Below are 15,649 nucleotides of genomic sequence, written 5' to 3' on the forward strand. Positions count from 1 at the left end.
GTGCTAATTAAAATTGCTTGTCTAATGCAGGGAAGTGAGGTTACTGTCCTAAAAAATCTGAAAGGAAGGGCTGAGGACAATGAACATCCCCTGCTTGGCTCTGGCAGGTAGGCATTCCCAGCTTCTGGGGTGCATGAAGGTACCCTTAATAGTGCTCATGTGGCTGTCTTTTTTCTTCCACCTTTATCCACATGTGGAATGAACAGTGGCATTGCCATTGCTGTCTCTCTCATGCAAGAGGACCACACACCAAAAAGCTTTGGGGTGCCAAACCACATAAGACTGCAGGTAAAATGGCTGCTTCACTCCTCAGCCTGAACCTATCAGGGGCACTCATGTTGGAAGTAAAAACTCTTTTGCCTTTTTGCTCTGGCAAATATCCGGTGATACTGTTTGGGGTATTTTCTGCCCTGATAATTTTTTTTTTTTTTAATTTCTCTCCAAGTTATGCAGTCACTGAAATCCATTCATCCTTTCCCTCAAAGTCTCCTCGTGCCATTGTTGAGGTGGGGAAGTGCTTCAGAGGCATGTGAGATGCTCTCAGCATACACAAGCCAGCTCCAGGAGCCAGTCCAACTCCAGGTTCCCAGAAAGAACCAGAGAGTCTCCCATCCCCCAGGGAAGCAGCATCCAAAGGCTCTCCTCACCCACTGCAGTGTCTCAGCTTCTCTCCATGAGTCATGCATCACAGGAGGGCTTATCTTGGCCATAAGTGGGATGTTTAATAAACCTGAGGTTTTTAATCTTTAGATGTTCACAGCTGTTCACAAAAACATAAAATACACAGTCCAACATGAGCAGCTACGCGCTGGGAGAAAAAAATATATAGCATTGTACTTGATCAGGGGTCAGGATATCTCCATGGGTTCTCTGGCAGGAATGAGTGGTTGGCATATTTTTCTAGGTAAAATACAAGAGGTTTACCCAGTAATAGAGTCTATTGAGTCTAGAGCAGCCTGATTTTTTGTAACACCCCCTGCATGTCCATGCCTGTGTTGCAGGTAGAAACACCAGATTTAAGAAGTGAGCAATGACTTAGAGATCTTCACAACCTAAACTATTCTATGATTCTGAGATCACTGAGTTGAACTGACTTGATTTCTGCTTGAAAGCTGAGAACTGCTTTTTATCCCTATCAGTGACTGTCTTCTTTCCGTTGTGGAAATTGTCACCCTGTGCCCACACCAGTGAAGGGATTATTTAAATTCTTTCTTTAACCTGCTGGTTATAGTTTTTAAACAGTATTTTTTAATATTTTATGTGTGTGTGTGCTTAGACAAAAGCAGGGGCTGTTGGAAGCTGCAGGTCTTTGCTCTGCTGGCTCCTGGTGAGGCACGGATGCATAAAGCTGTTTGGTATGTGCTGCTACAATAAATACATGTGCAAGCACGATGAGGTATCTGTGGGTGCAGGAGCATCTCCCAGGCAGCTCAATACTGCTTTGCTGCCAGTATTGTTCCACTGAAACAGCTTGCAGTTGCATTCTACCTCAGCTTGTTTATCTGTAAAATGGAAATGGGGAACTTCCTAGAGAACCCAGAGCCGTATTTTTAATTATTCATAGATTTTGCATACCCTTGGGGCTGTAAATCTCTGAAGCTGCATACCAACATTTCTGTGGTTTGAGCATCAGGGGAGCCCCTTTTCCACAGACACTGCTGTATTCTCCTGGCTGTGTGTTTCATGGCCAGCCTGTGTTCAGCCCTTGGCATGCAGACCCCTGGGACCCCGACCCCTTTCTGTGTGCAGAGCCAGGTGTTTTCCTGCAGAGCCTGTCCTGCTGGGGGCTGAGGGCTGGAGCTGGGAAGGTACCTGTGGTGTGCGCAGTGCGTTTGAGGTGCCGAAAGCGGCGTGTGGCACACGTGGGCTCCACAATCTGTAGGGGCACGGGGCAGTGGCCCCCTCCCAGCACCAACACGGCCCTTCCCCAAGCCCCAGCCACACTCTGCACCCAGGGCCAAGCCCTGCTGGGGCTGTGGGCACACACAGTGCATCCCAAACAGGATGGAAAGTTGCTCAGGTCACCCTGTGCCTCTTGGTAAGCGGCCCCGCGCTTTACCATCAGCTCCCTGGAGGCTGTGACATTTGAGCTTACGCTGGCTGCCCGAGCACAGGGAGGTCAAACAAATTGAATTTCTTTTCTAATTAGCTGTCTATGGCTTTGATCCCTGTCCATTGGAAACCTTGTGTGTTTTAGCTGGAAGAAGGCACGCCACGTTCCAGCCCCCTCCCGCAGCCGGGGAAGCGGTGATGCCCCGGCAAACGCGTGCGCTCGGAGCAGCGCTCAGCTGGAGAGCCACCACTGGAGCCTGGGCTCTGAGGAGAAGGATCCCAGCTTCCCTGGGCCTCCCTCTTACAGAAGTTCATTCCTTCCTATTGTCTTTGCAAGTTCCAACAGAATGGTAAGCTGCAGTAAAGAGAGGGGATATGTTCAATTTGAGCGGCGAGATGACGATGTTCCGAATAAAGCCGTATTTATTAATAATTACCTCTCTGCCATGACTTTAAATTCAAGCAGCTGGACAGCCTCTGCTCTTTATTAATTTCCTTGGATCCTTGGCACGAAGCCCTCAATTCCTGTGATGTAATGATATAAAAAGTTGGCTCCTGACCGAGCTCCCACCCACAAGTTCTAAATTTGGAGCATGGCAAATTTCTGCAGATTCCAGAGACAGGCTATGCTCAAGACGTGCTGATGCCTTCAGTCCCATCCTATTGCACCAAACAACAAGGCTGTGTGCTTTTTATAACAGGGATCATAAATATGACTCAGATGCACATGTTGTCTATGTAAGCACTTGGGGTTGGCTATCACTTTATGGCACTGGGTAGAAGCCAAGCCAAATAAAAATTGTTTTGAGTAAATATTACATTTCTAGAGCATGAATAAGTTTTCTGTGCAGCCAGCGTGTCACTAATGGGAATAAAGAAGACGGGGTGGGGGGAAAGCAGTAACTAAATCACCCCTCTAAACACAGACAGTCTGCAGCAAGACCTGTTGTTTGGACTCGTCTGGGGTGTGATATCCCAGATAATTCGTAGCAGGTCTCAGCAAGGCCACGAGAGATGGAAATAAAAATAGCTGTATAGCTCAGCGCCGTCCTGCTGCGCGGCTCTCTTTTGGGTGGGATCTCCAGGAGTGGTATGTAAAACAGGCAAGCAGAGAACCCAGTGTCCTCCTCTCCCCAGCTCCCAAAAGTGCAGAGGCTCAAGCATGTGGATTGCTCCACGGAGATCAGTGTTGCTACTCACATGCTCAGCACTAAGCGTGTGCACATGTCTGTCCAGGATCCGGGCCAGAAGGAAGGATGAGTTTTTCATCCTGCAGTTTTGGGACCCCGGGGGATGTCTGCACTGCAGAACAGGGGGAAGCAGAAAATGAGCCCACGTGCAGCTCTGCATCCAGAAGGAAGCAGCTCCCTGGCAGCTCTGTGGGGCAGGGATGTGCCATCCCACCACCGGCACAGGGCTGGTTCCTCACAGCTGCTGGCTCTGCTCCAGCCCCTCCAGCAAGCTGATAAGTCTCAGCATCCCCCAAAATCCCAATGACTCCTGCCCTTGAGCAGTACTCAGGGAACAGCTTATGAAGTGCTTCATGTACCCGAAATGCAAAGGGATTTTAAAAAAACAAAGCTCTTTCTGCAAGAACTTTTCAGGAAACATTCCCTGATAAAGGGAATCCTTAAGTCTTTAAAAAATAATAGCCAGAAAGATATAACAAGTGAGAGTCTAGCTTTGAAAATCATTAATGCCTTTCCCATTTTCCTGATGGGCATGTGCATTCCTTCCTGTTGCACCTGTGAGCTTGTACATGTCAGATAAGTGCTTTCCTGAGCTTTGCTGTCTTCCCCTTTTTTTATAGGCTTCTTTCAGATAGCAGGCAGAAAACCTGGCTTCGAAAGAGGAGCTCAGACAGGAAGCAGCAATGTTCCAGGAGGATTTCTGAGTCAAGCAGGAGAGCAACTGGCTTCTTGAAGTGTGAATTTCAAGGATCCCTAAAACCATTGGCTGCACAGATGGAGCAGGTGAGCAGGGAGGCGTTGAGAGCCCTCGACATTCCCATGTCCCAGCCATCCCTATCAGAAGCTTTTGAAGAGCTTTTCTGTGCAGTGGGCTGGACTGGGGCTTGCAGACAGAATGTTTGGAGGGCTGTGAGCCCTGCAATAACCACAGCAGCCTTGACGTCAGCAGACCTGTACCTCCAGGGATTAGTGCTGAGAAATCAGGGCCGGTTTGCCCAGCTAAGGCGGTTTTGACTGTTTGAAGGATCTGGGTGATAAGTTATTTTTCCATGCCTTGAATGCTGCCAGTGGTCATTCTCTGCCAGAAGAGCAGCCCAAACAGTGTACATGAGGCTGGCTCCCTCCCCTTTGTAATGCATTTTACAATTTGGAGAAACTTTTGTAACACAAGAAAGTGTTTTTACATATTAGAGCCTCTAAATTGTTAGAACAGTTGGAAAATCCTAATTGCCTTTAAAAGTCAAGGAAAAAAAAAAAAACAGCAGAGAAAATATTTTGGATTGTAGAATTAACAAAACTGGGAGCTGAAGTTCAGTTTCCTGGACCAAAAATTTATTCAGGGAGTCCTGTCATACTTGTGACTTTAAAACAAATACTTGAACCTTCAACAAGGGATTTGCACCTACCCCCAAACTTGCTCCGAGATGCAGAGCTTAAGCTTTGAAAACTCTCCAGACATGCATTGTTGAGGTTGGTCATGTTTAGATTTACCCCAGCATGTTGTCAGGGCTCCACATGCACAGAGGGGAAAACCTACCTGGAATTGATTCAGCATCTTGAACGAGAGATGACAAAAGAGGGCTTGGCTGGAGTGCTGGCCTAATTTCCATGAAACTTTTGGGGGTAGATGAGTGGTGATTTAACTCCAGTTAATTAGAGGCTAAAAGCTGCTTCAGTATGTGGTTGTTACCCAAGAGCTCCAAGGAGGTTTTCTGGCTGCCAGGGATCAGGAATAAAGGTAGAGGAGCTGGAGGTGACACTGCAAGGGGCTGGCAAGGGCTGGTGCCACGGAGCTCTGGTATAAGTTGGGCTTTCTGGGCCTCACTCAGCAATCTCTGATTTGCACCTGGTGAACACAGGTTCAGAGTATCACTTAAAGAATCCTCCTTTCAGGGACAACTTAGTACTTTGCAGATGTCTGTGTGCTTTTTTAGTGGGTAACGATCACCCATCTTTCATCAAATGCCCAGCAGAGGCACAAGGAGGTTAAGGGACCTGACGAAGGTGATAGCAAGTCAAATTGTTTGGAATTTTGTAGCTCTGAAAGATCATCTTTCTAAAACAGAAAACCCTCTCAGGAGTAGTAGGTTTTCATTAAAACAACAGTTCAAACCTGTCGATCTTGATCTATCAGGAAAAAGAGGAATGTAGAAAATGTGAGAGTTAGCTTAGCCTCCCTTAAACTAAACCACCAGGTTCACGTTCCTATGGAGAAACAAATACCCTACAGGCATTGTGGTGTCTTTGATTTATTTTTGGAAGTTGAAAATTCCCCCTCTTGGTGTCTGAGCTAAGAAAAAAACAAGGATTTTTTGAGCCAACAAAAGGTTTCTGGAGGGAAAAAACCTCCAGTCCCACTTCTCAAGGGCTTATGACACGAGCAGTTGAGCTAAGGTAATCCAACTTAGCCTCCCCTACATTTCAAAATTGGGTTAAAGTTCCTAAGTCATTGAGGGAAAATGTTACTCAACAGAGTAATGACTCTCTAATTGGCGTGTCAGGCCTTGGCAGCGGCGGGTGCAGCCGCTGGTTTCAGTCCCCCGAGCAGCTCAGGGTGACCAGCGTGTCCCCAGGAGGGAGGGGGCACCGCGGCTGCCCACCCTTGGGTGAAAGCCCGAGCTGTGGTGCCCTGCTGCGCCGTCAGCCTTGGTCATCATCTGCCCGGCCCTCTCCCTCCTTCCTCTGGAGGCCAGCGCAGCCCCGGGCAGAGGTTTTGGCCGCTGTTGGGTGTGGGTTTGTGGCGAAGCAGCAGCGCTGTGGCGCTGCACGTACACGAGTGACGCGGCTCGGAGCGTGGGACCGGCCCCGCGGTGGAACCCCCGCGCGGTGCCGCATCCCCGGGCGGGATCCGCACATGTGATTCATTAGGAGCCTGCCGAGCGGGGCCGTGCTCCCCGGGCTCTCCGGGGCCGTGCGGCGGTGTCCGGCTGCCATCTGGTGTCCGGCGCCCGGGGGGGGACCCGCGCATCCCCCGCGCATCCCCCGCGCATCCCCCGCCACCGCGGCCGGCGGCAGCGCGGCCCGAGTGCCATCCCCTGGGCCGCGGCCAAGCCGTGAGCAAATGCTGCCCAGACTCTCAGGGCCCCCCGCCACGGTATCTCCCGCATTCCTGCGGCAGATCTGCTATTCCTTATTGTTCTCCCCGTCTCTGGGGGAGCAGCTGCCGCTGCCTGGCCGGCCTGCCGGGGCAGGAGCTGGCGGAGCCCTGGGCTGCGGGTCCCACGACTCGCCGGGGGCTTTGGAAAAATCGTGTCAGTCTTCTCACCCTGCTTCGGCACGTAAGGACTTGGGGCTCGTCAGGAGGGGCGAGATGGAAATGAGAAAAGAATGGAAAATGGAAGGGCAGCGAGCGGCTGTGCCGCTCCGCTCCCCTGGCGGTGCTGTGGGCTCAGCAGGCGCTCCCTGGGCCCGGCACAGGCGGCCCGGGCCCAGCGCTCAGCCGGGAGCTTGCTGGCACACAGCAGCCCGAGTTTGCTGGCAGCCCCGGGGACACCAGTGGCGAGGAGTGGTCAGAGCGGGGCGAGGGGCAGAGACAGAGCTGCCTCGGAGCTGTGCAGGGCTGGTCCCTGCTCTGTGCCCGGGGCACCGCTGCTGCTGAGCGGCCTGGCCCAGCACGGGTGCCCAGCGCCTGGTGGCCTTTCCTTGTCCCCTTCTCCTCTGGTGGGCTGGTTCTCATACCCCATGCCTGTGCCCTTCCTTGAAGTATGATTCCAAGGAACGCATCCTCTGGATTTTCTCCTGCTGGCAGGAAGGATTTGCTGGCTGGAGGTGGCTAAGAGCCGCTGTAGGCTTGGCACTTGCCGTCTGTATTGGTGACAGCGAGGAGCGTGTGCTGCAGCACGGGCAGGTGACTTTCATTCGCCACAGGAGCCACGTGCAGCTCTCCTGTGAGACCAGGCTTGGGGTGTTGGTTGTTTTGGGCAAGCCATCTCCCCAGGAAGCTCCATGGGCCAGCAGAGACCCCCTTGGACATCGTGCAGCCCTCACAGGCAGGCAATGCCCATCTAAAGCAAACCAGCAAACCCAGAAGGTGCCACCTCCATCCCCACAGGGAGCAGTGCCACAACACTCAGTTTTTGGTGGCAGCTGAGTGTGAGCAGGCTGTACCCTGCTCCCATTATTTCCCACCTCCTGTCTGGGAATAAGCAGTCCATGGCCACACGGATCTTTCTGGCAGGGAGAAAAGCCTGGCTGGGAAATGGGGCATGCTCTACCCGCACAGAGAAATGTGGTGGTTGACTTCATGGCTTGGAGAGAGTAAACGGCCCAAAGCATCACTGGCAAAGGAGATGGTTCAGAGAACACAACCTTGGACTGCTCCAAATGCAAAAATTCAGCCCCAGTGTGAGAGGGACTTTCTAAAAACATCTAAGCAAAATCTGACCATAAATTAGTTTTTTAAATGTGGTTTGTTGTGTTGGTTTTTTTCTTTTTTACTCAGGACTGAGGAACCAGCACCCCAGAGGACCTGCATGTCCCCCACACTCGTACCTTGAGTCATGACTGAGCTGCACAAGCCTCTTTAGAGTGAGAAATCTCCATGCTGGGGTAGGCATTGAAACAGCTGATTTGTGTCAACACCAAGTCCAGGCTGCTTTTGAAACTGTCTCATGTCTATGCCTGAGCTTTCAATCCCATCTGAGATATCAAGGTGTGCTCAGGAATAATGTAACAACAAGAGTGACAGCAGGTGAGTGTTTGCATGAGGACATTGTTGTGCCTGGATCCTGTTAAAGGCCTTTGTGTGCTGCAGCCACAGCAGGCAGCTCTATTAATTAGCAATTACTTTAACAACTGTGTGCAAAGTTGGTGCTCCATCAAGCCCCTTTGGTAGGCAGAAGAGTGGTGTGAGCTATGTGCATGCTGAGTAGGGTTAGAAAGGGTTTTTTTTGGTGGTTTTATTCATTAAGAAATTTAAAGTAATGGTTGATGGGGAAAAGTGAGTGCATTTGTGTTGGGGATTGTGATTTCTTTTTTTCTTGTTATCAATATTCTGTCCAGTGTGCCATGGGCTTTCCTCTGACCCTGCAGGTCATATCCTTTTACATTTCCTCTGTCAATTAGGCTAAAATATGAGAAAAAAGGCAAGAGAAGAGCTCTTGTCAAGTGGTTCTTCCAGAGTTGTGTGCACAGGTGTTAAAAACTGCCTCATTAAATCTCCCTCTTACGGCCTTTCAGGATGTTTCCAGTTTACCTATTTTGCATCATACCATTCCAATTTTAATTTCTTCTGGAGGTGAGATGCAGCTCCATTTGCCAAATATAATTTCATCTTATTTGTTAAAACAACCACTGGCCTTTCCCTTTTTTCGAAGAATGGTGCTTTTGACACACCCAGGAAGCCAGTCCATAAGACAGCGCTTTCCTGCACTTTTCAATCCTGCCATTTCCAGGCGGTCGGAGTTCACAGTGAGAGTAAACATGTGGAAGCCACAGTCGTCTCTAAATTCACGAAGTGTCACGAAGTTGCTGTTTGCACTTTATTTTGGCCCTCGGGGCCACACGAGCTGATATCCTCTCCTCACACACAGTTTGTGGCTGGAAGGGGCGAGCCCGAGTCCTGCTCCCAAAAGGGGAGTACGTGATGCTGAGCACGTCCTCGGCTCGGGCCCGCTCCTGCAGCCTCGGGGCGCGTACACAGCACCTGGGCAAAGGCTGTTTGCAGGGAAGTCACCTCCCTCGCACATTTTTAAATATGTCTGAATTAGCTCACAGGCCCGTGGTAACAAAAAAAAAAAAAAAAATAAAAATCCTTTTTTTTTTTTTTTTTTTTTCCCCCAGGCTGCCGGGATGTCTGTGGGCACGCTGAGCTAGCACAGGAGCCGATCGGGCTCCTGGAGCAGGGACAGAGCTGCGGTGGCCACGGCAGGGAGGTGCCGGCGGTGCCGCTTTTCCCAGGCTGGGAGGGGAAGGAGCGCCAGGGTGGCTGTCCCGGGACACCTCCGCAGCCGGGAACACCGCAGGATCACCGTCGAGGGACGCCGGGCTGGGCCACCACGAGGTGGCAGCCGGAGCCCGGCGATGAGGCAGCCCCGGCGCGCTCCTGCCCCGCGCTCCCAGCTCGGTGTCCCGGCGCGGGCAGCAGGGCGGGGGGCGCAGGAGCTGCCACAGGGACCCCAAGAGATTTGTTAAACAACAACAACAAAAAAAAAACCCCAACAACAAAAACCAAACAACAAAAACACAAAAAAAAACAAAACAAAGGCAGAGAGAGCCATAATTATCAAGTAACCAGCAAGTAATGGCAGACTAGGAAAGCCCCTAAAAATCTTGTAAGTGCGAAAGGAATTTGCCATTCTCAGAGGACAAGTGTACCTGCGCCCTCCAACATCCCTTCCTTTGGGAACAAATAATGACCTCGCGCCCTGAAGCAGCTGAAAGGCCTTGTGGATATCCCCCTTCTTGGCCCTGCTCTGGTTTGCTCAAAAATTGTTTATGCAACTGCTTCACATATTTGAGATTAAAATCAGAGCAGTTATTTTCCGTTCTCTTTCACTGAGAGGGACGGTGCAGCTCCCGTTCCAGGTGTTCTGCATGACTGAGACACAGGATCACCGGATGGCCAGGGCTGGAAGGGACCTTAATGATCACCTGCTTCCAATCCCCCTGCCTAGGGGACCAAACAGGTGCTTCTTCTGGACCTTAATGATCACCTGCTTCCAATTCCCTACCTGCCTAGGATACAGATTCTGTCCTAGAACACTATTCCTTTCTCCAGCAGAGGCTTTGCTTTTGTGGCTGTTCATGCAGGACAGTAAAGCGGGAGAAACATGAGCTGCTGGAAGCCAGCCTACTACAGTTTGGGAATGTGTGATCCAGTGAGCATGGCTCATAAATCAGCTCCATAAAATGGTCACGGGAAAAAAAAAAAAAAAAACCCAAACACAAAGAAAAACCCTAAACCAAACCCCATCCTGTTTTTAGAGGGAACAGCACGGTACTGGGGTTGTGGTTTGCAGGACTGTTCCAGCAGCAGCAGGTAAATGAAACCTCAATCTGGCAGACAAAACAAGTGGGCTGAGCCCTCCAGTACATCTGCTGAGGGTTCAGGAACAGCAGCCACAGCTTTCCCCTGGCCTCTGTGTAAGCCTGAGGTGTAGTTAAGGGCTTCGTGGGCAGACCAGTGGCATCCCTAATCCCACAGCTCAGCGGGGATGTCCTGACCATGAGCAGGCTCGTTGGTTTGTGGGAACAGGAGAGCAGTGCCCAGCCCCACTGGAGATGATGGCACAGCGGGATGCAGATTGCCACGCTCCCTGACCCATGGCCTGGGTGAGCCAGGGCTCTGTGCTCCCTCGGGATGCTGCTCAGTGTCGCTCTAAGGGGCACATTCTCAAGTGGTATTTTTGCTTGGCATGCAAATGGTTTAATTTTTAAACCAACCACTCCCCCCAGCTTTACTGAGCAAGGCCTCACACAAAGCTTTTTTGTCAGAGCAAGCAGGGACAAGGAAACTAAAAGGAACGTTATCTCATTTCCTCTTCTGCCAGACAGACAGACAGACAGACAGGGCTGACACATTGTGAGGGGCTGCTGTGTGTCTGTCCTCAGCTCTCTGCTGAGCCTGCTCTGCCCTTGCCCCAGGCTGCAGCAAGGAGTACTGAATATGAATATATTTAAGAGCAGAAGTGCTGCTAAAACAAAGCCTATTTGTGTTACCATGTGATCACTGCCTTTATTATGCCTTTAACATCCCTTGATCCAACCACTAAACTTCTTCCACACAACAGTCACCGGATTTTGAATTCCAATAGGCCAAAAGAAACCCAGGCAATAAGACAACCATTAATTCCAAAATGTAAATGACTTTACATTACTTTATTAAACAGCCATTTCTAAAGAACAGTAAAAAATACGAAAACATGCATCATTTGGTGTTCTTAAAAAAACATTGTCCAAAATAAAGACTGTTAGAAAAATTAAACAAGTTTAGCCCAAATACCCCTTCTGCTCTCCACATAAGATGTCTGGTAGTTATAAATACTGTTCCAGCTCCTTTAGCAAAGTTTAACCTTGTGTACATTAGTAATTCTATTACAGGTGGTTGGGTTTTTTATTCACATTGCTTCTGTAAACGTGGTCAATTTTAAAAATGCACTGCTATCAAGTTTAAGAACTACTGTTTTCCTGTACAGTGAGTATAAATAGGAAGATCCTGGATTTTCCTGCCATTCTAATCAGCACTCCATTTACTGAAACATTAAAGATTTCAATTAGTATAAAAATATAACCAGAGAATAAATGTCTGAGAAGATTCAGTATTTGAGTGAGTCTTAGTTAATAGGCAAATAAAATGCTATTTATGACTTCCAAATCTGGACACCACTTCTGTACAGCTTCTGCTCTTCCAAGACCCAAGTATGACAGTGCTGCACACCAAGGCACTGCTTATCCTCCTGAAAAAATTCACTTCTTATTTACTACAAATAATTTAACACGTAGCTGAACTGACAAGAGAGGGATGGATGGCCAGGGTACAGTCAAAGCTGCCCACAAGCCACTCCAGTGGGCACCTGCTCCTCAAGGGGGCATCTCAAAATGTCTGTACAAGTGGGCAGGAATCCTGTTTTACTGAGCAATGCTGGCGTGGGAGATCTGCAAAGCAAAGTCACAGCCTTGTTCCTTTTCCCTACAGGAACAGAAATAACTGGCTTTGTCCCAGGAGAGAATGGTAAGGCACAACAGCAGGCTCTTTGGGAAGCCTTGGTACTAGAAAGACTGAAGTTATTTTATTGACAGGGATTTATAATGCTTTTTTCCTAAAGCATTATCACCACACATTTATCATTTTTATTTTTAAAAAAATTCTTACATTTTTTTAAATCTGGTCTCCAACTAAAAGTAAGACAGAAGTGCTACATCTAAAAATGGTGGGATGTTATAATCAGATTTCTTGCACAAACACAGTCTTGACACAGAGGCTATCTGCCCTGTGTGTGCTACCACCTTCCACTGATCTGCTTCAGAAATCTGTGAGCCAAAATGTCATCTTTTAAATTATGAAGAGAACTCTCAAGGCTTAATTTAGCACTTCTCAAGTATGAGACAGTACAAAACCAGTCTTGCACAACTGCTTTTTCCAAATATCTTACAGCAGTGTTTTCTACATGCCTATCTCCAGTTCTTTTGTTTGGATTCCTGCAAAGAGAAGGAAACAGGACACCAAATCCAAGCAGGCAGCAGGCAGCATTGATGCCAGCCCCCCTTGCCAAGGGAATGTGTCTGAGCACTAAGCACTGTGCAGAGAGCAACAAAGGGACACAGCAAAAGTAAAAGGAGGAAGGAAAGGTAATGCTCCATCTCAGAGCTGGACACAACCTCCAGGACTGATTAATCCTGGGTTGAAATTATACTAAACTGAACCAGCAGAACAAGTGCTTCCCTCACCTTCTGGAATGAAAGTGATGCTGCCTGATTGGTTAGCTGCTGTCAGATTGTTACAGGCTAGTATAGGAACAACTCTGGCTGTCACAAGCTACATTTCAATACAAACTTTCAGTTGCAAAGTCTTGGAAAAGTGAGGGAAAACAGCACGTCCTGTCAAACTCCACCCACTGGAATGGCTGAGCTCTGAGCAGACCCTCCAGCGCGGTAAACAGCATTTCTGAGCAGAAAGGCCCAACCTGCTGAGCAAACTAAACTTTGTAAGCAAGAGGCTGCTCTGTGCAAAGCAGAACGAGGGAGGTGGGCTCCTTCCAGGCCACGTGTCAGCTGCCACTGTCACTCTGAAGTGGCTTTCTTCCCTTTCCAGCTCCTTTGTCTTTGCTCCAGTTCAGCTTCAGTGAAGGCAGCTGGGCCCCAGTTTGTGATTAAGTGAGGATTCTTGGAGCCTGGAAGACAGAGAGCAATACCTGAGACAGGCAGTTCTGACAGGGACATCACACTCCCACAATGCAGTGTTCAGGCTGATCCTTGCTTTGTTTTAAACATAAAAGAAACAAACAATAATGATAATAAAATCATTACAGTAGGGCCAATAGAGGTAAGAAGTTGGAAGTTCCCATCAGCAGTTGTCACAAAGGGTGATATTTATAGGCTGCTATGAAACCAGTAAACTACAGGTAAAGGCAGACTTCAGTAAGCCACCAAGTGATATAAGTGCATGAGAAAGAATAAATACATATTTTGTAACTCTTCTGTTGATAGCTCACCTGGCTCTATTAGTCGAATCAATCCCTCATGATGAGCTACTTTATCTTTCCAGCTCTTGGTGTTGTTAGCTGCTGTTTCCAACTTCTTCTTAACCTCCTGAAATAAGACAGAGCCCACTTGAAAACAACAGCTTTACTCTGTTTTTATATAAAGATACAACACCTTTTAAACCAAAAGCCAGAACCATGCTAATTCTCCCAGCCCTCTGTTTAATGTGGAACCATCCCAAGTAATTTAGCCACCACCACCCCCCCAACAACAAAAAAAAATTGTCAAACCAGAATCCCAAAATAACAAGGTTTTATGATAATCTGTAGCTGTAAAATGAAGCTAGTCTTCATTTTTCAGCCTAGACTTTTGGGCAATTCTAAATGGAAGGCTAGAATGTGTAATTATTTCTAAAATAATTGTTTTATGGATTTTTTTATTTTTTGTGGTTTTATATGTCTATTGTATTCAGCAATTCCTTTAGAGTAGTAAATGATGCTTCCCATACAAAAAGCCTGAGATGTCACCTAAAAAAGAGTCAAGTACTAGCCAGAAGCAATCTTGTGATGCTGTGAGATGTAACACCACCCTGGGAAGTTGTAAAGTGGCCACACTACCCCAGCTGGGCCCTTGCTTGCAGTGAGTGCAGCATTTGTGCTCTGTGCCAGGCCAGACAGGCTTGTCCTTCAGAGCTCACCCCATAAACACCCTCCCCTGTCAAACACAAACCCAGCCAGGCTTTCTTTCCTGACCTAAATAAATGCAGGATCAACACCTCTCCAGCCCTGGAAAGTGTGCAGCACTTCAGCCTCTGTACTTGCTGGCTTCTGGCCCTTATTTCTTCCATGAACAGTTACTGACCTTCCCCAAAAACACTCAGCCTAGCTTTTGGGACACGAGGCACTGCTGCACACTGAGGATCTGAGCTAATTCCTACCTATCCTTAACCTCCATTCAGTGCTTAAATACATTTCTGAGGAGTAGGTGCCTGCAGTAACACAATGACTTTTCATCTGTAGAGGACAATACTGTGCCATGACATCATCAAAACACTGCAGGAATTGCTACCTCAGAAGCAAAATGCACCCAGTTATGGCAGCAGTGGGACTGCACATGAAGTGAGACTGCAGTAGAAGACAAATGTACAGAGTATTTCAGGATGTGACTGAGCTGGTCTGCATGCAAATTGTGACAAAAATAAGTAAAAGTTTCAGAGGTGTGTCTGAAACAGATCCTCTTCTTCAAATGTATCTACTGGTCTAGAAACAGACTAAAATCTAGAAAAAATTAAAAAAAAAACAAAAAAAAACCAAAAAAAAACAACCAACCCAACTAGCCTACCTATTATAGCTTTTGTGCCATACTAACCCTTAAAGAAGTATAATATTGAAGAACTTCAAATTCAGTCTATGGATAAGGATGAGAGGTTGATGACCAGAGCAGCTCACCTCATACTGCTCAAGGGCCTCCTTCCTTTCCAATTCAAGTTGTTTCAGTTGCTCCATGGCCACTTGAAGAGCCTGTTCCTTCATCATTCTCTGATTTTCCAGCTCTTGCTTCTCTGCTTCTGTCATCTGAATGGTCTGTTGCTGCTGCAAATGCCATTTTTCCAGTTCAGCCCTCTTTGCTGTCTCCTCTTCCAGCAATCTGCAATGGGGATTGTGATGTTAACTGCACTTTAACATAAGTCATTATCCATGCAGTGAAGTTAAATTAATTTTTTTCTTTTTTTCTTTTTTTTTTTTAAGGGAAAGAGAATATTGTTTTTATAAAAGCTTGGGAAGCAGGGAAAAAGTTATTGTTTGTTGGCTTGCCTTCAGTGTCATGCCAGCAGTGCAAGCAGTCTGACTGTTACAAAGGGCTATTCAGAAAATGTAGTCAATAATGTAAATACACAACACAGAGCCTCAGAAGAAACAGGCATGCATAAGTTATCTTCATTGTCTTAGGAGGACTGAGTATATGAAGAAAAAACCCACACTCCACAAAGCCCCTGTAAGAGGAAATTTAACCCTTTATCATTCCAGTTTAAACCTGTGATAAAATACAGAAGAAAGTCATTTTTACAGGTACTGCTTTATAAAATAAACAGCTGAAAAGCCTGTGCAGAGTGATCTCAGTTTTTCACATGCTGGCATGCACAACACCTGATGGAAAAATAACTGCATGTACTTTTCCAAAACTGCTGAGCTTGCCCTCTGCTAAAGGCTAATCAGACATTTTTAAAATCATCAACAGCAGCTTCAGCCTTCATATATTAAGGAAAA

General features: G+C 47.7%; 1 protein-coding gene across 1 annotated transcript in view; it reads right to left on the bottom strand.

Annotated features, from left to right (window-relative positions):
• Positions 1-11,027: 11,027 nt before the first annotated feature.
• The window catches only part of SWAP70 (switching B cell complex subunit SWAP70), a 35,535-nt gene continuing 30,913 nt past the window's right edge, over positions 11,028-15,649 (bottom strand). Inside the window, exons 10-12 of the mRNA XM_053981019.1 lie at positions 14,831-15,029; positions 13,394-13,490; positions 11,028-13,072 (exon numbers count right to left, since the gene is read on the bottom strand). Of these exons, the coding sequence (XP_053836994.1) occupies positions 12,963-13,072; positions 13,394-13,490; positions 14,831-15,029 (406 nt within the window). The 3' untranslated portion in view covers positions 11,028-12,962. The remainder of the gene's footprint in view (positions 13,073-13,393; positions 13,491-14,830; positions 15,030-15,649) is intronic.

This window comes from Vidua macroura, chromosome 6 (assembly GCF_024509145.1).
Source record: "Vidua macroura isolate BioBank_ID:100142 chromosome 6, ASM2450914v1, whole genome shotgun sequence".
Classification (NCBI taxonomy): domain Eukaryota; kingdom Metazoa; phylum Chordata; class Aves; order Passeriformes; family Viduidae; genus Vidua; species Vidua macroura.